The sequence below is a fragment of the Zingiber officinale genome, chromosome 5B, assembly GCF_018446385.1.
Source record: "Zingiber officinale cultivar Zhangliang chromosome 5B, Zo_v1.1, whole genome shotgun sequence".
Classification (NCBI taxonomy): Eukaryota; Viridiplantae; Streptophyta; class Magnoliopsida; order Zingiberales; family Zingiberaceae; genus Zingiber; species Zingiber officinale.
Window position 1 is genome coordinate 105,208,014 of NC_055995.1, and position 19,928 is coordinate 105,227,941.

At 37.1% G+C, this 19,928-nt stretch overlaps 1 protein-coding gene across 1 annotated transcript; it reads left to right on the forward strand.

Annotated features, from left to right (window-relative positions):
- Nucleotides 1-282: 282 nt before the first annotated feature.
- On the forward strand, nt 283-3,514 carry LOC121985268 (junctophilin-1-like). The gene is made up of 3 exons (XM_042538611.1): nt 283-1,169; nt 2,214-2,442; nt 2,520-3,514. The coding sequence occupies exons 1-3, from the start codon at nt 403-405 to the stop codon at nt 2,682-2,684; spliced, it is 1,161 nt and encodes a 386-aa protein (XP_042394545.1). The 5' UTR covers nt 283-402; the 3' UTR covers nt 2,685-3,514.
- The last annotated feature ends 16,414 nt before the right edge of the window (nt 3,515-19,928 follow it).

The window sequence follows — 19,928 nt, forward strand, 5'->3', positions numbered from 1 at the left end:
GCGTCAAGACTCACACAACCACCATAACCATCGGTTTTTCAGGAAAATTCACAATATTTCTCATACCCATTCTGATAGCACCCATCATCCTACCCTTAGTTAAGAGGGAAGCGATAACGGGTCAGTTTTTTGATCTATTACGCGTGGGGACCACTGTTTCGAAAGGGTTTCACACCGATCGTCAGCTGCGAATCGGAACGCTGCTACGGACTCCGCAGGCCATCCGGTCACTGGCGGTAAGAATAAGGACCCGGGTTTCGTTTGTTCCAAAGCTTTGGCTTCCGTCGCCTTCGCTTTTCCCTTCTCTTAAGTCTTAACTCTCTCTCGCTCTCTCTCTCTCTCTCTCGCTCTCTCTGCCACCTTCGTCTTCGTCATGAGTTCGAACGCGTAGAGGAACAACCAATGGAGTCGCAGAAGGGTAAGCTTACCCGCACGCAGTCGTCCCTCCTCCGATCCCCCATCGTCCGATCCTCCGTCCACAGCCTCTCCTCCGTCGCCGCCGCCGACGACGAGGAGGAGGAGAAGCCCCACCGCCCTTACCGCAGAAGCCCCTCGCGTAATCTCCTCCTCCTGCCGATTCCTTTTGCGCTCATCCTCTTCCTCTTCCTTTACCTTCGCGACGACTGCCCGCTCTTCGCTGACGTCCTCCTCCTCTCCGCCTTCGCCACCGCCGCCTCCCTTGCCGCACGCCGAGCCGACCTCTTCCGTCGCGGCGCCACCGCTGTCCGAAGGGCCTCGTCCGTTGAATGGTCCATCGGCGGCGTGGAAAGGAAGGAGAAGCGGTCCGGCGGGCGGATTGTCCGCGAGGGCGTCGAGTTCTACAGCAATGGGGATTACTACGAAGGCGAATTTCATAAGGGGCGGTGTAACGGCAGCGGTGTCTACAATTTCTTTGGAAAGGGGCGGTACGAGGGCGACTGGGTCGATGGGAAGTACGATGGATACGGTACCGAAAGCTGGGCGAGAGGCAGCCGCTACCGGGGGCACTACCGGCAAGGGCTTCGGCACGGCTACGGCGTGTATAAGTTCTACAGCGGAGATAGCTACGCCGGAGAGTGGGTCGGCGGGCAGAGCCACGGGGTGGGGGCTCAGACGTGCTCCGACGGGAGTAGCTTTTTCGGGGAGTTCAAGTGCGGGGTCAAGCACGGCCTCGGCTACTACCATTTCAGGCAAGTTTTTTGTTCTATTAAGCTATTTTTCTAGTAGGCTACATCAATTTGGAGGTTATTTGGAGGAACAAAGCTCGCGACTTTGGTGTTGTTTGCTGTGTTTCTATTCCATTGGGGCCATTTCATTCGAGAAAGGTAGATTGTTCATGTGATGCTAGATCTGGATTACTGATTTAATGTGATGGCCAATTAGTCGAAGGAAAAAGTATGTTGTCTTTGGTATTATCGGATAGATTCCTCCGCATTCTAAGTCCTTTTCATTACAGAAAGGCTTCAGTTTTCCATATTCTTTTCATGGTTGTTGAAAATTTACTTCTTTCTTTTGAACTTAAGGAAAAGTAGATTTGGATGATGTTCACTTGTTTTAATGTCTTTGTTTCTTGTCTTTCAATCTATCTAATACTTTTAATGACTGTCACTTGTGCTTGTTAACTGTTAGTGGTTCTCAACTTAAGACTTAAGAGTATGATACTGTCCATGGTTGTGTGCAAGGATAACCTAGTCATATATAGTTGATTGCTTCTAACATGAGGAACTTGCTCGTATATGCAAGACATGGATAACAGACCACTGAGCTCGTAGTAACAAGGTTGTGAGGAAATCTTACTACTTTGTAAGCAGAGGATTGGCTTTACGGATATGTGGTACTTATTAATTTGCTTTAGTTGGTTCATTGTTCTTGCTGGCGCATCCTTTTATCATATTCTTTTAGCTCTTCTTATATTGGAGGTAAAGGAAGAATAAGATGAAAGTCATTTTTTTTTGGTAGTTTGACTGCTTACTTTCTTTGCTTCTGGTGCACATTAAACTAAGAATGTTATTGTCCTACCTTTTCCCATAAGTTTGTCTTTCAATGCTTTCTGTAATTTGATTTCTTGTATTTGTAATGGTTCTTGTCAGTTTCATTGAAAATATCATTCACTACGACTACAAAGTATGATTCTTGTTTAAACTTCTCGATGCTATCATGGTCATTGCATAGTGTTGTTCAAAATTTCTTGGCAAAGTAATAGACTATTGATTGAAAACTTTCGTTGGGTGTAGGAATGGTGACAAGTATGCTGGTGAATACTTTGCTGACAAGATCCATGGTTTTGGTGTTTACCATTTTGCTAATGGCCACTGCTATGAGGGATCATGGCATGAAGGCAAAAAGCAAGGTTATGGAATGTACACATTTCGAAATGGCGACACAAGGTGCGGCGATTGGGATGCTGGAATTCTAAAGATGCCCCTTTGTGCATCAGAACCTTCTGTTCAGCATGCTGTTCAGGTAATTGCTTGTTTACTCATTTCTACTGCTAGTTTTCTTCCGTTCATCTTAGTCTTTTAATGGCATAAATTTTGTAGGCTGCTCAGAAGGCAGCAGAGAGCTCAATCCTCGTTCCAAGGGTAGATTCGCAAGTAAACAAAGCAGTGGCTGCTGCTAATAGAGCAGCCACTGCTGCTCGAGTTGCTGCAATAAAAGCCGTACAAAATCGGATCGATGGCAAATTTTGCGACATCAATGAGTGAGTTTGATTGGCCAGTACATTTTGCTAACCAAATCCGACAGTTCACAATCACAAAGAAATAGGCAAGTAGTTGGCAATTCTAACCTCAATGTATATAACTCGTGCATCTGATTTAAGTACAAGTTTTCCAAGAAGCTTCAGAACTTCATGTTCTTTTTTTTTTCTTGTCACTTCTTTATAGGGCTCAAAAGTGTAATCTAGTGGAGGAAAGGATGACAAACCATGCTGTTCTTGCGTTTGCACATGGTAAAGCAGTAGCCTTGCTTTATCATCCTTTCCCATTATATATCTTCTCAGTTCATTCTGAGATTCTCTCAGTTTTGGAGTCCTATACCTGCATCTTTTCTAACACTTTGATGTCATAGCATGTGTTGTCCCACCTGGTTTTTTTAAATCTGCAAGTTTGAATGCATGATTACCTCATCTGATTCAACCACTCCACCTGCTTCCCCTTTGTTCCCTGAGAAAATGTGGTCCAGTTATTACTGCCTGAGATGTTTGATCTTCCTGGCCTTGGTGGATTTCTTGCCTGTGATTTTCTTCTTTCTTTATGTTACATTTTCTTTTACTTTTCTTTTTGCTTTCTTGGTGTTGATCATTGCCCGTTGGCCATAGGCCATTGGCCATGTTTATAATTCAATGCATCGGTTTAAAGATCCTCTTGTATCTTCCAAGTGAAGGAAGCTTATTGAATATGGGCCCACAGTTGACCTTTTGGTATTGACTTTTTGGCTTTCAATTAATTTTGAACAGTTGCATCCACCTAACAAAGTGTGTGGTATCTTAATATTTACTCGAAATTATATGTTGATGTTTATTTTTATGCTGAAATCTAGCTCTGTTGTTCCAAAATATCCATTGAGATTCTCTCTTTGTTTTTATTTTATAATTCAAAAAAGGTAATCGAGTTGTTTGATGAAAATGATTTATTTATTTTTTTAAACGACAAAGGTGCAGAAAATTTATTAATTTAATATGCCAATTGGAGACCATAATGTTGATCATGGATAAGGTGCAGATGTTGCGTTTCAGTAAACTCATGGATGCTCATCGAATTTGGATTCAGTGTTGTAGGTTTGGATTTATTTTTGAGTAGATTATAGAGATGTTGTGGTTGCCTAGGAAAATGTAGGGGTTCTTATGCTCGTATGTAGTTTTAATATTAATGTTTGATAAATGAAGAAATCTCAAAGAGAAGGTCTTCTGGCATGAAAGATTGAAAATAATTTTTAACACATGAAGTCTCAGATACTCTTCGTAGCTAACTTCTAGTGAACTTGAGAATCAAGTGCACTTGTATGCTAGGTTGCAAGCTAAACTAGATTTAAGTAGATGGTAGACTTTAAAAGTGATATGAGTCGAGAAACTAATTAGCTGAAGTGTATATAACTTTTAATGATTGGCATATGACTCGATTAGACAGTCAACTCAAGTTGATTTTTTGATGAATAAAATATTTTTATTTGTTAGTTAGTTGTGTAGATAGTCAATTGAGATAAAATTAGTAGATCAGGAAACATAGACACTTGTTTAATTGATCAATGAGAAACTAAATTGAAAGAGAAGAAACAACTTTTTTAGCCCCCAGGCTACGGTGCAAAGGTAAAGAATACCAAAGAGAATATATTTTTTTCTTCAACTAATCGACCGTCATACTAAATCAGATCTATTATCACATAAAAACCTACCCTTTCTCAAATGAAAGGGTCCCAACGGAATAGGAACACTCCAATCAGCACCAAAGTCGCACGCTTTATTCTGCCAAATTGATGTAGCCTACTAGGAAATAGCTTAATAGTTAATAGAACAAAATCTATATGAAATTGGAGCACCTGAGACTAAGGTAAGCATTTGATTAAAATCAAATTGACCAAATTGAACTAATCAAAATCCCAATTTTTTTAGACAAACCAAACCGATTGAAATTTGTTATTAAAATCGAATAAATATAAAATTAGTTAGTTCAGATTCTGATTGAATTAATCAAATTTTCTATTTGAAAACTAAATGACAATTTATTTAATTTTTCTTTTATTAGCAGTCAACTATTATGTATCAAATCAAATGGGACTGTCCTAGCCGATTTGTGAATTTATTATGCTCAATTTGTAGACATCAGTTTACTGTACCACTTGACTACATATTTTTTTGAGCTATAACAAATCTAGATGAGCATAGCGTATCAGTCGATTGTTAGTAGTTCATTTTTTTAAAATCTGGCTCGGTTTAACCGAATTTTATATTTTATAATTGAAATCGAACATAATAAATTGAAATAATCGAGATTTAATAAAGTTAAAATTTTGAATTAACTTAATCGAATTTCAAATTAAATTGATTAGGTCAGTTATTTTGATTTAATCGAGATTTTGCTCACCCCTACCTAAGGCTATGCTCGACCCCATCAGATGGCTTTGCTTGCTTGCCCACTATCCCTTGATTTACGAATAGAAATATTATATCTGTTAGCAAATCAATCTGAATCAACGGTCTAATCGACTCGACAATTAATCAATTGAAATTTCCCTTTACTCGATTGAAACCTTGATTTCTACAAACTTTAAAGTTGAGCCCTCACCTAAGTCAAGTTTGTGTGAAACCTAAACTCCAAGTCACTTATAGACTCTCATCTTACTTATGTTTGCTTTCCAAGAGACTCATACTTCTAAGACTTCCTCATTTTTCCAAAAGGCCTTACCTTCTAAGTTTTTTTTTAAGAGTAATCCAGGTATTTGGCCTTTAGTCCAACTAGTTTTAGAGGTGGGAAGCACATGTGTGTCGACACCCCAGCGTCACTAGTGGTCCAAACTTTGTAGGAAATGCCTAATGTGAAATTTAACCATCGTTACACGAGAATCATCTTTGTCTCTTACCACCACGCCGTTCCTCGTGGGGCGCCTTCTAAACTTCTTGTACATAGAGAATGTATTTGAGACTATCTCATTTGCCTAGTATCAATCGACCTCATCTATTATGACTTCTACGGTTGAAGGCTTTGCTTCTAGGACTTCATCTACCCAACCATGTTAATCAACCTTGACTCACTTGCCCAACCTTTAGCTAATCTTGACTTTCTAGGAATCTACTTGTCTAGAGTCCACTCCTCTAGGAATTTTACTTGCATAGTATCTAGTTATCCTTGGTTTGTCAAGACTTCATCACTTGTTTGATTTACGATCAAACTTGATGTATCAAAACTTTATTTATTTGCCTGACATCTATTAATTTTGACCCGCCTTGACTTCATTCACTTGTTAAGTATCCGATCATTCTTGACTTGCTTGAATTTCTATTACTAACACCTGTTGAATTTTTCACTTGTCAATTCTTTATTGGACTTGATCAAGGAGATGAACTCAAGGGAAGAATGTTAAGCCTTGATCAAGGAAGAACATATGGACTTGAGGGTAGAAGGCTTGGATCAGGGGGATGCACAAAGTACTTGAGAGTGAGGAGCTTGGATCAATAAAGATATCGATGGACTCAAGGGTAGAATCAATCAGATGCTTGAAGTACTCAAGGGCAAGGAGTCTAAATTTAGGAAAAACATGATAGACTTGAGGGTAGGATGTTCAAATTGAGGTGACAACTTGGATGACTTAGGAGCATGAAGCTTCTATTGAAAAGGAACTGAAGACCCAAAGACATGCTAACCTAGTTATGTGATTGCATTGATGTAATCTTGGATTTATTTTTAAACTTGTAAATTGTATCATTAGTGATTGCCTAGGTAGTGAGTGGGATATCTATGGTTTAGTTGTTGAAGTCTTACAATATTAAGAGGTACCCAAGTCATTTTTTATCTACTAGCTCAAGTCTCAAATTCCACAAAAAGTTTACAAAAGGCTATAAGTGGGTAATGTTGGAACCAATGACATCGCTAGAAGGGGTGATTCATGATTCTTCATTCATTTGTGCTCATCTACAAAGAGTTAAATATAGAAATAAAAATAGAACAAAACAACATAAGTACAAATTGATTTTATGTGATTTGGAATCCCCGGTTCCTACTCCATAATATAACATTCTAGCGGTATCTCTACTATCTTTCTCCTTTTCAGAGACCTTTTAGATGTGGAAAAACCTCTTATACACCTGTTCTTATACAAGCAACATAAAGAAAAATAAGGATACAATAGTAAATATGAACAATGTAATTGAAACATTTTACAATAATGAATTTTTGCTTTGATCGCTATTAGTTGCTTTAGATTGTCTTTTAAAAGTATGGAATGTAGTAATACTTCAACTTTAAAGTCTCTAAGAACCAATGTCGAAATCCTCCATAAAACCTTCCTTTATAACCTTTAGATTGGGATTGATTTCCACCTAATAGTCGACTAGCGATTAATAGTGCTTATCAGTAGATTGCTCCGTTGAATTCAATTGTTTCACCTGCAGAACGGCTCTTTCCAATTAGCTTTGGTCATAATAGTTGATTGTTCATTATCATAAATAAATTAATGCTAAAATATTTAAGTCTTGCAATTGAGTTCTAAATCTTCTGTTAGCTCGAGTAGTGACATCAGTCAATTGCTCATACCTAATAGTCGATTGATAATGCAATAGTCGAGTTCTCAAATCAACTCAGGAACTTTATGTGCATTGCAATAATGTATCAGTCGGTTACTTATACCCGACAGTCAATTGATATACAATAAATCCCCTCAAATTTTGAACTCGATCTTTAAGGATCATCAATCAATTGATACATCTATTTCTGCCTTACTAAGGTCGAATTATCGCCTTATCTACTATCCAGTTGACCTTATCCTACTAGAACTTTCTTTTTTTAGCATCTGGTTAACCTTGACCTGCTGAGACCTCCTTTGCCTAACATTCTATCAACTTTGACCAACCAAAACTTTACTATTGCTTAATATCCCATCAATCTTGACCTATCGAGACTTCATCGTTGCCTATCATCCGGTCAATATTTACCTATCAGGACTTTACCACTATCTAACATCCAGTCAACCTTGGCTTTCTAGGAGACTTTCGCTTCCTACGAACCATTCCACTGCCCGCCTCCAGTAATTGAAATCATCTTGATTGTATGGTGGAGGCTCGTAGATGTTTTACCCTTCTTGATGAGATATTGACATTTTCCCAAAAGGATATAACCGAAAAATAATTTCCAAGACTTTGTCTTGGGATTAGTAGTGTAGTATAAAGAAAAATATTAACAGAAAATGTTTAAACCAGAATGCTAGAAAGAATGTTAAGTCTTTTCAGAGCAGTCTTACTCTGATACCAATTATTAGATCATGAAAGACGAGAGAGGGGGGGGGGGATCTCATTTGATTTAAAATATTTTCGTTTCTTTCGTAAAACTAGAGTACGCAGCAGAATAAAACAAAGAAAGAAAAACAAAGAACACGTCTTTTTTTTTACTTAGTTTGGAGTCCAGCCGGCTCTTACTCCAAGGTCCATGATCTTTGATTATTTTTATTGGGCAATCCACTAAATGATGAAATAGTATAAGTATGAATATAATGTACAAGTAAAGTAAATATACCGACAACAATGTACAGATGATGAAGCGTAGGTTATTGGAAGCCTCTTGGTGTCATAGTAGTTGCAGCTTGCATGAGCAATGAATGAACGCAATAGAAAATTGAAAAGCTGAAGTTCTACCTAGCTCGGTTGAGGGCTTCTTTAATAAGTTTTGTTTTGTCGGTTGATAAAGGGTTCTGTCGATTGAACCTATTTGTCGATTGATCCTTCTATTCATTGACAGATCCTCTATTCCTTCCTTGTTTACGGTGATCCGATCCGTTGGATCATGGAAATCTCACTGTTCTGTTGATGAATCAAGATCTTTCCGTCGACTGAACATCTTTTTGCCATTTGTACTTTGATTCGAATCTTGTTTTAATTCTGGAAATAAACTGATCCCTTGACTGATCACTTTGATCTGTCGATTGAACCAAAAATTCCTTTTATATTCTAGATCAAATCTCACTATTTTGATATATCATGGATCCATCGACCGAACACTTTTATCAGTCGATGGAACATCATTTTTTGCAAAATAGTGTTAGTAAACAAAATAATATCTTGTAAAATAGAGTTTGAACAGAGATGTATATATGCATGAATAAGACAACATTGACTATCTTGATCTCAACTTAGAAACCTCTGTTAGTTTCTTTAGTTGGATTAGCTCCTAAGGTTTGTCTCTATCGAGACACAACCTTATTATACTCTCTCCAGAAACATAGCCCACTCACCTGCTAAACATATGGTCTTCCAGACCTATTTGGACTTTCTATGCTCAATGTTTGATCACCTGATCCACTAAGACTTTTCTTACAATACTAAATTAGTACACCAACAATAATAGTAATATAAAATAGTATTGGTAAAACTATACCTAGGTTTACTAAAATCCGCTGGTCCGGTCGACCGCACATAATTGAATGGAAACCATTCGGTCACACATGCTTAGAGTTCACTCCTCCAAAGTTTTTCATTACCTTGGATTATCTCCCCCTAAAATTTTCTATTGTCTAGCTTCACTTACTAAGACTTTCATCATCTAGCTTCACTCACTAGGGCCTAACTTCACTCATCAGGACTTTTACTTAGAGTTCACTCCTCCAAGACCTAAGGTTACCCTCCTAGGATTTTCCTCATGACAAATATCAGATCACCTTGACTTGCTTGGATTTGCTAGTCACTCGGTAGATTACTCACCACTTAAAGTCACTTGGTAGACTACTTATCACTTGTCAGTTATCTGGTCAACCTTGACTTGACTAAGACTTCTAACTTGATTAGTTCAACTTTGACTAAGCTCCATTAAACATATTATTAAACATAAAACCCCTAGAGGTTGATTGCACCAATACAGACGACGTTATTTATCAGATAAACGTTGTAGCCATGTTAGCAGCTTCTAGGTGACTAGGCATGTTTCAGTCGATTGAACCTTATTACGTCAACAACAAAAGGAGGGTTATATAAAGAGCCTCGAGACAGAGCTTTTAGAACAACTCTTGGTCATTCCAATACTCTGTTCATGCTCATACTCAGTGTGTTCGTTGCGTCTTTCGTGCTATTCCAATCTCTGTGACAACGTTTACAACTTTTGGCTTCAACTTCAAATGACAACATTTAGTGTATTAATTGTTCTTATTTTTCTTGTTGCCATATTTTTATTTATTTTGTGCCTTAATTTTCTGATTGTTTTGAAGGTTTCTCCATTTTCAAAAGCTTTTTGGAAAGGAGGAATTATAAATAAGAATCACTTTTTTATGCCATGCGTATCTATATTTTGATGTCTATGCTTGCATACTTGAATTGCTATCTAAAGTTGCATGCTCATAAAGTTTGTTAAGGGTTGTGTGTTTGATATCGCCTGTTTGATATCACTTATTATTTATTCCCATTGTGCTACTTTGTGTACTTGAACTTTCTGTTAACATTAGCTAGTAAAATTCATAATGCTATTTACCACCCCCCTAATCCTGGTAGGTTAAGGTTGGTTGAATATTAGATAAAGAAAGATCTAGTTGGTTGAGGTTTATCAGATACTAGGCAAAGCGAGAATTCAATCTTGATAAGGCTGAAATATAGACATTAGTTGATTGTTAGGTAGCAGTAATTGACTGATGAATCCCTAAACATTGAATTTAAGGTTTGAGGGGTTTGTTGTAAATCAGTAGACTACTAGGGTTAAACAACTAACTGATGACATTGTTGCAACAAATAGAATATTTGAAACTTAACTATTACAACTCAATTGGGATTAATTGATTGATAAATAGTAACAATCGATTGCTGTTAGTATTACAACAAACAAAATATTCTACACTCTATTATGACACTCACCTGATTAGGCATCAATCGATTGATGAATAGTAGTAGTGGATTGTTGTTGGTCAAATTTGAGTTGGAAAGATCCATTCTATAGGTGCAATGTTCGAATTCAACGAAGTGATACAAGAGGATATATATATATATATATCTATATATATATATATATATATATATATATTAGAGTTATTGTCCTCTTTTATATTTTTAAATTTTAAGTTCGTTTAGGATATTTTAAATATTTATTACGTTTATATTTTCCTTATGTTGGGATTTTTTTATTTCTATTAAGATTTTTTTCTTTCCTTTAGTGTCTTAGGATTTTGAGTCTATATAAGTGTGTTGTTAGTTGTAGGAATTTTTTTTGATTTAATAATATCTTTGACAGTGCTATTTATTTTTCTATTTCCTAATATTTATATTTGAATCAACAGCTTGTAGAAGATTGCTTCCGGTTTTCATGCGTGAGATCAATGGATTTAATAACCCATAGGATAATCATTATCCCACTCGGTGTCAATTGGTATCAAAGCTCTAGATCCCATGGATGGTCGTTGTGGTAGTGACAGGCAGGTTCTGACTGAGGAAACCTCGCACCTTGGTCTTAGCACTCAAGATGAGATTCAAGATCTACAGAAACAAATCACAGAATTATCCCAACATCTAACGGTGCAAGATATTAAAGGTCGTAAGTTCTGTTATCTTAAGTTTGGTTCCACTAAAAAATCCCTAACTTCCAATAAAGGAGAGATGCCCAAGCGCAAGTTTAGTTACGCAGGATATGTGATCAATCGCTTGCCACCTACAACTTTGAGAGAATGTTGACTCCACAAACTCTCTACTCCCCCCTTCCTCCCATGGCGGTGGAGACAAACATGAGCATGCGAACCTTGACAACATCGAGTATGATCAATTCTACTCTCCTGACTGTCCAATCACAGGAGGCGGTGGAGATGACAACAAGATCAAAATATTTGATGATTCAATTTATGACAATAATGAGTTGGATGAAGTTGGTGACGATGTGTTGCAGGTTTTAAACATTGAGAATTCTCTTGATAGAGACACCATTGAGAAAAAGGTAGATTTTGGACATTGGCAAGCATTTCAAAATTTCTTCCAAAAGGCTAGAGCTAATGCTTGCAGACAATGATATATGTTGCATTGATGAATTTGATAAAATGGACATCAAGGACCAGGTTGCTTTACATAAGGAACAGCAGACTATAAGCATCACAAAAGCATGTATACAAGCTACACTAAATGCAAAAACATCAATTTTGGCAGCAGTGAATCCAACTGGAGGGAGGGAGGGAGGTATGACAAGTCAAAAACTCTCAACTATGATATGGCTTTTCCTCCTATTCTCTTCAGAAAGAATGTGCTAGAGTTAAAGAAGGAAAGAGCAATGCTTTTGGAGGATAATGGTGGAAAGAAGGATATGGTGAGGGAGGCGTAAGCAATAGCCAATGTGCCTCCAACAAAGGAGAAGCGGTATTAGCGAAGATATATCTATTAGTGGATCATTTATTCATTATATGAAGGACTGGACGTGCAAGACATGGATAGAACGAGAAAGGTTTACAGGGAATGTTTGAAGTTGATACCTCACAAAAGTTTTCTTTTGCAAATATATGGCTCATGCCAGCCCAATTTGAGATAAGATAAAGGAACTTAAAGGTTGCATGACAAATCTTGGGAAATGCCATAGGAATGGCCCCAAAGGATAAGATATTTAAGAGGAACTGGAACTCCAACTAGGCAATGTAAATCACTGTAGAATTGCATGATATGTATCTAGAGTGGCCCATGCAAGGAGGTCTTGGGTTGAAATTTAGCATGTGCAAGCATGCATCCCTTTATACCTTGTCATCTGTACTAATGACTAGTAGTTATATGTGATTTATCTTCTCCACATTATTCTAGGGACGGGTTGACGGGGGGCGCTAGGGGCAAATGAATCGCCTTTAGCCATATAGAATGGGCCCTTCCAAATTGCTATGCATGGTGTAAATTAAATTTGCTAAGTTTGAGAGGACATTGAATGAAAGAAAGTATAATGATTGAGTGTTGTTTGAGCTTGCAATTGCTCAACCTGCACTGGACATACCAGAGTTGCTCTGGAAGGCATATATTTTCTTTGAGATAGCAGAAGAATTTGAGTGAACAAGACAGATCTATGATAGACTACTTGATCGTACTAAGCACTTGAAGGTCTAGATTAGTTATGCCAAGTTTGAGGCTTCTCCTAGCATAGAAGATCCAAAGACTGGGTGAAGTGCACCGTTTTGCTGCTAATACGAAGCTCAATACAGAATCATCTAGTCTGATTATACATGTCAAGAGGTCAATGAAAGGAAGAATTGATGTTTATTACAGTTTCATGGTGAAAATAGCATGGTCATTAATTTGGTCTCTTTTCTGAATTATTATCATCGACTTTTCTGGACTTCTTCCATCCTACACACTAATAACTTAAGTTAGATATGTTGGATCGATAATTCGCTAGGGGAGGACCAGATCCTCTGGTCCACAAAGGATGGACCAGTCCCTGATCCATCTGTTAACAGGTGGGGGCCATTGCCTTCCACCAATCCCCTTGTCCTGGTTCAGGAGCGGACCAGGACAAGGGGACTAGAGGATCCCATCCCAGGGGGAGGTAGGGGTGAATAGCGATTTAAATATTCAAAAAGAAGATCGAGTACGCATTGGAAAAATCGAAAATAGAACAATGCTAACACAAGTAATTTTTTACTTGGTTCGGAACCTTCGTTGACTCCTACTCCAAGGTCCATACTCGTTAAGTGCTTTCGTTGGACAATCCACTAGCAATTCGAAAAAGTAGTTACAGAATGAAAGTACAGGAATGATAAAAGAAATGAAGTACCGACAATAATTAAGAAAAGAAAAAAACAGCGCGTTTGTCGGAGAAGCTTCAGCATTGCAGGAGCACAGCACGACAGAGCAAGCATTGGAAGGCTTTGTTGTGAGTTGTTCTTTGCTCCAGGGCTCACCCTCCTTATATAGGAGGCTCCGGGCGCCCGGATCCCTTCCGGGCGCTTGGAGTGTGACGCAGCCCGGCCAACCATGAAGCTCCACGTGGTGACGCAGCGAGGGGATAAAGTTTGCATTCCGAGCACCTGGATCCCTTTCGGGCGCCCGAACCTCTGTTTTCCAACAACCTGCAAGAAAATGTTAGTCCGAGGCAAAATGCAAAACTATCCTGTAAAATAAAGTGCTAGCATAGTACAGTTATAATAATAAAAAATAGTAATTAGATTCCGTCTCACCGAGACCAGAATCTAGTCAAGATCTCAACTTAGAGTTTCGAAATAGTTCTAAGTTGGATCGGCGCCTAAGTTCCCTTCCCGGGAACGCGTCCTCACAATCACTCCCCTCCAGTGACTTACTTTAATTTACCTACCAGACGTCCGGTCAACCCTTCGACTCATCTGGACTTCGTGCCAGCTATACGGTCAGTCTGCCGACCTAGCTGGACTTCGTGCCAGACATCCGGTCAACCCGTCGACCTGTCTGGACTTTGTGCCAACTATCCGACCGACCCGTCGACCTAGCTGGGCTTTGTGTTAGCTATCCGGTCGGCTCGTCGACCTAGCTGGGCTTCTTCTGTATACTTGGTCACAGTATTAGATCACAATGAAACTAACTTAACCTACTTTGTCATTCATCAAAATTTGAGTTAGACCGTTAGTGCTAACTGCACCAACAATTTCTCCCTTTTTGATGCAATGACAACCTGGGTTAAGTTAGTGAAAAATATGCAAGTAAAATAAGAAATTATAAGGTTTTAAAGTTAGTCTTGTTTTATATTTGGTATTTCATTGTTTTAACTAACTTAAACCACCTAACCCTCCCCCTTTGATATTCATTAAAAGCAACACAGAAAAAGTAAGGAAGTAAAAGAAAATGTAATAAAGAATTTGAATTAATGTCAGATTGACTTGGGGGAGTCTAAAGTAAAAAACACAAAATATTTTGTTTTAAACTTTAGCTAAGTTTTTAAGAGTTAGTTTACTTAGAAAGATAGAAACACATAAGTTTTTAAACACAAGGCTTTGCAAAATTGGCCTAATTTTCAAAATAAGCTTACAAATTTAACAACACTTTTCAAATATAAGTTTTATAATGGTTAATTTTCAAGTATATTGACTTTACAAAAATAAATTTATCAAAGCCAAGTTTATAAAATCCAATTTTCAAATCCAACTAAGTTTATAAAATATAATTTTCAAATCCAATTTTAAAAAACCAAGTAAGATCTAATTTGTTAAAACTAAGTTTGTAAAATTCAATTTTCAAAAACCAAGTAAGATCTAATTTTTTAAAACTAAGTTTGTAAAATTCAATTTTCAAAACTAAGTAAGATCTAATTTTTAAACTAAGTTTGTACAATCCAATTTTCAAATCTAATTTTCAAAACTAAATAAGATCCAATTTTTTAAAAAATTTAGTTAGTTTTTAAAAAGGATTTAAAATATTTTTCAAAAACTAATTTTAAAATAATTATGAAAAATAATTAATTCTCCCCCTGAACCTGACATAAAAAACTGTCTAACCAATTAGTTACTTACTGGCTATTAAAAGATAACAGTTTTCACTTGGTTAGTCAGGTTAAGTCAACTATAATTAGTTAGTGTTTGACTAAACTGAATAACTTAACCTGATTGATATGTGTTTTGTATTTAACGCCCAGACTTATATCGATACACTGAAATAAGCATTTTAAGTTCAGGCAATCTGCCTATGCATCTCACCCCTTTCTATGTCAACAATCACAAACAAGGTAGTCCTAATGTATTGGTAAGACGCTTAAGTACTAACCCTATAGGAACATGCTTTCTAAGGAATTGATCTAGTTAAGACTAAAATTGATTTTTGAAATTCTAAAAATGGGAAGTTTTGAAAAACTCTATTTTTGAAAATAATTTTTGTAATTTAAGAATCCTAGTCTATTAATCAGATCAAGATAAGTCAATATCGGAGACGAGATATAACTAAGTCGAAATAAATCAGAACAGGATAAGTCAATATCTGAGACGAGATATAACTAAGTCAAAATACAATAGTCACGATAAAGTACATATAGTAACGATCTAGTCTATCGGGATGATGAGGAGGGTGGTCCGGTCCCCAAGGAGTGTAACAACTCTATCAACTTAGTATGACGGGCTCGGTCATCCTCTCAGGAGCTGGATAGGTCATGTCAAAGGCCGGAGATCTCTTGTCTCACGTCTTGTCGCAAGTTGGAGTCCTCCTGCCGCATCTCCCATTGTAGGTCGGTGACCTCTTGCCGCATACTTCGATGAAAATTAGAAACCTCCTGACGGAGACTCATCATAGATAGCTCAAGTCCAGCAACTCTGTCGCCTAGAGTGCGAGGAGTGGGACGTGGTGCTCAGGCTGGGGGCGGTACCGGGGTCGGAGCGGCCTCGCCGAATAGTGCGACCATAAACTCATCCTGCTCCACCTCCTCCTCCTGGGCATCTGGGTCAGGCTGGTGTTGTGCCCCCCCCTCCGCCAAGATAGGACACCCTCATCATCTATCTGGATACTTCCTAAAGAGAAGTTTCTAGATCCTACAAAGTCAAACTCAGTCATGACTCGGATATCACCTCTGGTGACGTCAATACATAGGGAGGCGATATATGCCATTAAAATGTGATAGTACGACATGTGAACTCATGGGCTGGTGATGACTCTAGCTGAATAGATAATAGTCTGAAAGATATGTAGGCTAATGTCTATATCTAATCTATGGCAAAGGGCATAAAGGAGAAAAGAATGAAATGAACGCATCATTGCGATGTCGTGAGTGGTCAATGGTAAAATGCAGGAGACTAAAACCCTATAGAGTACATAGTCATGAACTCGAAGGGATACTGACCTAAACATAGGAACAGTGGGTACTCGATCTCCCCCCAAAAAATATGAATAAATCGTATCAAGAGTAATGTGCGAGTAAGGATCACAAAATGGTAGATCCCTAGGAGGATAGTATTGAAAAGTGCATGTAGATGGTCGTAAGACTAAAAAGGTCTAGATGATGGTAGGAGATAACATGATATCAGTACTAGCTACCCTAATAGTATATGTAAGATCGTCTACCCTAACTAAGTTATTATACAATTCAGCACACAAACTAATGTTTACTAAACTGGTACAGTAAGCAAGGTTCTGCAAGCTATAGTAGTCAATGACCTCTACAACTGGAATGCAGGATCATAAGAAAAACTGTCTATCTAAACACCTAGTCCAGATAGGCATATAAATGGTAGACTCAAACCTTATGCTAAGTTCGTCAGTAGGGAACCTAGGGTTAGTACTAGCAGTAGAGGGCTCAACACCAGATCTAGAATGTTTCCTAAATTATATAAAAGAAACTAAGCTAAGCATAAAATATAAAAATGAAGCATTTTAGAAACTTGAGAAGGGGAAAAAATATACCGAGGCATCGTGAATAATAATACTAAAAATGACGACCTCGGTTGACGAGCAGTGGCGTAATAACCGAAGAAGAAAGGAAAATTTTAATTTTCAATCCCTCTCACGTTAAGGCTCGGAGCGAACCTTTGCAAGAAGTGGAAGGGTGAGGTGCAAGGGGAGGGGGTGCCCTTGCCGCCCCTTATATAGGGCGGTCCGGGTGCCCGGAATGGGTGCCGGGGCGGGGCGCCCGAAGTGCCTTCCGAGCTCCCCGGAAGGTGATACAAGGGGCACCCACCCCGGGTTTTTGACCGATTTTTTTAATACAATTTTTAAAAATAAAATGAAATTTTAAGTTAAAAAAATTTTTAAAACAAATTTTTTAGTTTAAAAAGAATTTTTAAGATAAATTTTCTTAGGTTAAAAAGATTTTTTTTTAAAATAAAAATTTTAAAACAAATTTTTAAGTTAAAAAAATTTTTAAGATAAATTTTCTTAAGTTAAAAAGATTTTTTATAAAATAAAGTTTTTAAGTAAAAAAAATTTTGACAATAAATTTTGAAGTTAAAAAAAATTTAAGATAAATTATCTTAAGTTAAAAAGATTTTTTAAAAAAAATAAAATTTTTAAGTAAAAAAATTTTTAAAACAAAATTTTAAGTTAAAAAAAATTTAAGATAAATTTTCTTATGTTAAAAAGATTTTCTGAAATAAAATTTTTAAGTGAACAAATTTCTAAGTTAAAAAAAAATTTAAGATAAATTTTCTTAAGCTAAAAAGATTTTTTAAAATAAAATTTTTAAGTAAAAAAGAAAAAAAATTTAAGATAAATTTTTAAGTTAAAAAGATTTTTAAAAAAATTTAAGATAAGTTTTTAATTTAATTTATTATTTTTTTATTTTTAAAATTTTAAATTTAGTTTAATTTAATTAACTTTGATCAACTTGGTTTGATTCGATTCGATTCGGTTCGAGTTGATTTGATTCGATTCGGTTCAATTCGATTCGATTCGAGTTGGTTCGAAGTCCTTAGTTATCTCACCCAATCTATGTTTTCAATTAGGGAAACCTATAATTTTTGTGAGATGTAGTTGAGTTCAATTTCAGGGTTGGTTTAATTTTGTGTTAGATTTAGGTTTAGCTTTGAGCTCAACAGATAGACATTCTTTGGATAAACTTCTGGGCTATGGTGAGTCACTTGGACATTATTAGAGTAACTATGCTTTCGAGGTTTTTCAAATAGTCCTATCCACTGAACTTAATATAAAACCTTGGTCTAATTGGTTATGATCCATAAGGGGTAGCTTCAGTTAGTTCCACTTAGCCAAATGCACCAGGTCGGAGCCATATCTTCCTAGACATGCATAGACTAAACTTCCCTAACCTACTATCATCCAAAACTTCACCAGTATCGTAGGTCAAGTTAAATTTTGTCCCTTTTTACTCTAATCCTAATTACTCTGCCGGGTAGGTTAGTTTTGGTTACCATGTTGGGTAGATTATTTTTGGAGGTGCCAGCTATTCTGGAGTCTTCCCCTGAATTATTGGCTTGTATTTTTAAGTTTTAGTTCTAGGTTTATGTCTGTTACTTTTATAATTATATTTAACTTGATGATAATCTGATTTTTGATGGGTTGTAAACGTTTTCAATTTTGATTTTGTTGGTTTAGGTTTGTGTTTTGGTTTTTGATTTGATTTATCAGATTTTACATAGTATATTTTATCTTTAGGTATGTAATATTGGTTAATTCCTACTTGCGTGGTTAAACATGCTTTTAGAACCCAAGCTTTATTTTGTTATTTATGTTGGGTTATTAATGATTTAAACGTTTTATTTGAACTTGACCTGTAGCCAAGTCCAATTTTATTGTAGACTGCTTTTTGACTATTTAAACTAAGATCTAAATTTTTAGATCTTGTTGTAAATTTTTCTAAAATACTTTTTAATTTATTATTTTCTATTTTTAGTGTTAGATTTTCCTCCTCAAGTGTTAGGTCTTGAGTTGGATTAGAATTCGTGATTTGTTCCTTGAGGTTTTGGTTTTCCTAAAGGAGCAATTTATTATCATTTTCAGTTGCAGTTAATTTCTTATTTAAACAAGCAATAATTTTAAAATATTTCTTGTTCAAATTAAAATATACCTCTTTGGGACCTTCGGAAACGAGTACGGACTCGTGACTCGATTCGGGTTCGGACCCATCTTCCGACTCGTCCTCCGATTCTGCTTCGCGGGCCATCAACGCGAGGTGACTCTGGCGTTTTGGATCTTCGGCCTCCGATTCTTCTGAGGATGAGTCGTCCCAGGTCGCTTTGAGAGTCTTCTTCTTTGATGTCTTTGACTTGTCGCTCTTTAATCTTGGACACTCGTTCTTGTAGTGACCTTTCTTATTACACCCGAAGCAGTTCACATTCCTTGGTTCAGTCGGGGAGTTGATCTTCTGCAAGTCCTTTTTGCTGAAGCTCTTCTTCCTACTGGTGAACATCTTCCTTACCAGGTTCATTAGGTACTCTTCATCTTCAGAATCCTGATCGAACTCATCTTCAGGTTCAGACTTGGTCTTTGTCCTTTCCTTGGAGGAACCTACAAACAAGGCAATACCTTTCTCAGTTTCGGCGTTAATCTGCTTGTGTAATTTAAGTTCGTAGAATAGCTCATCTAGTTTCATTTAGATAAATTTTTTAAAATTTTGTAGGCATCCACAATAGATGCCCACAATGAATTTCGCATAAAAGCATTTAATGCGTACTTGATTAAGTCGCAATTTTCTATTTTGTGGCCTATCACGTGGAGTCCGTTGTGGATGTCTTTGATCCTCGCATGAAGTTGACTCACTGTTTCTCCTTCCTGCATTTTAATATTAAAAAGTTTATTTAATAGAAGGTCACGCTTCGTTACCTTGGTGTCGCTCATTCCTTTGTGTAGTTCGATCAGCTTGTCCCATAATTCGTTCGCATTTTGGTGCGGTCCCACTCGGTTCAACTCT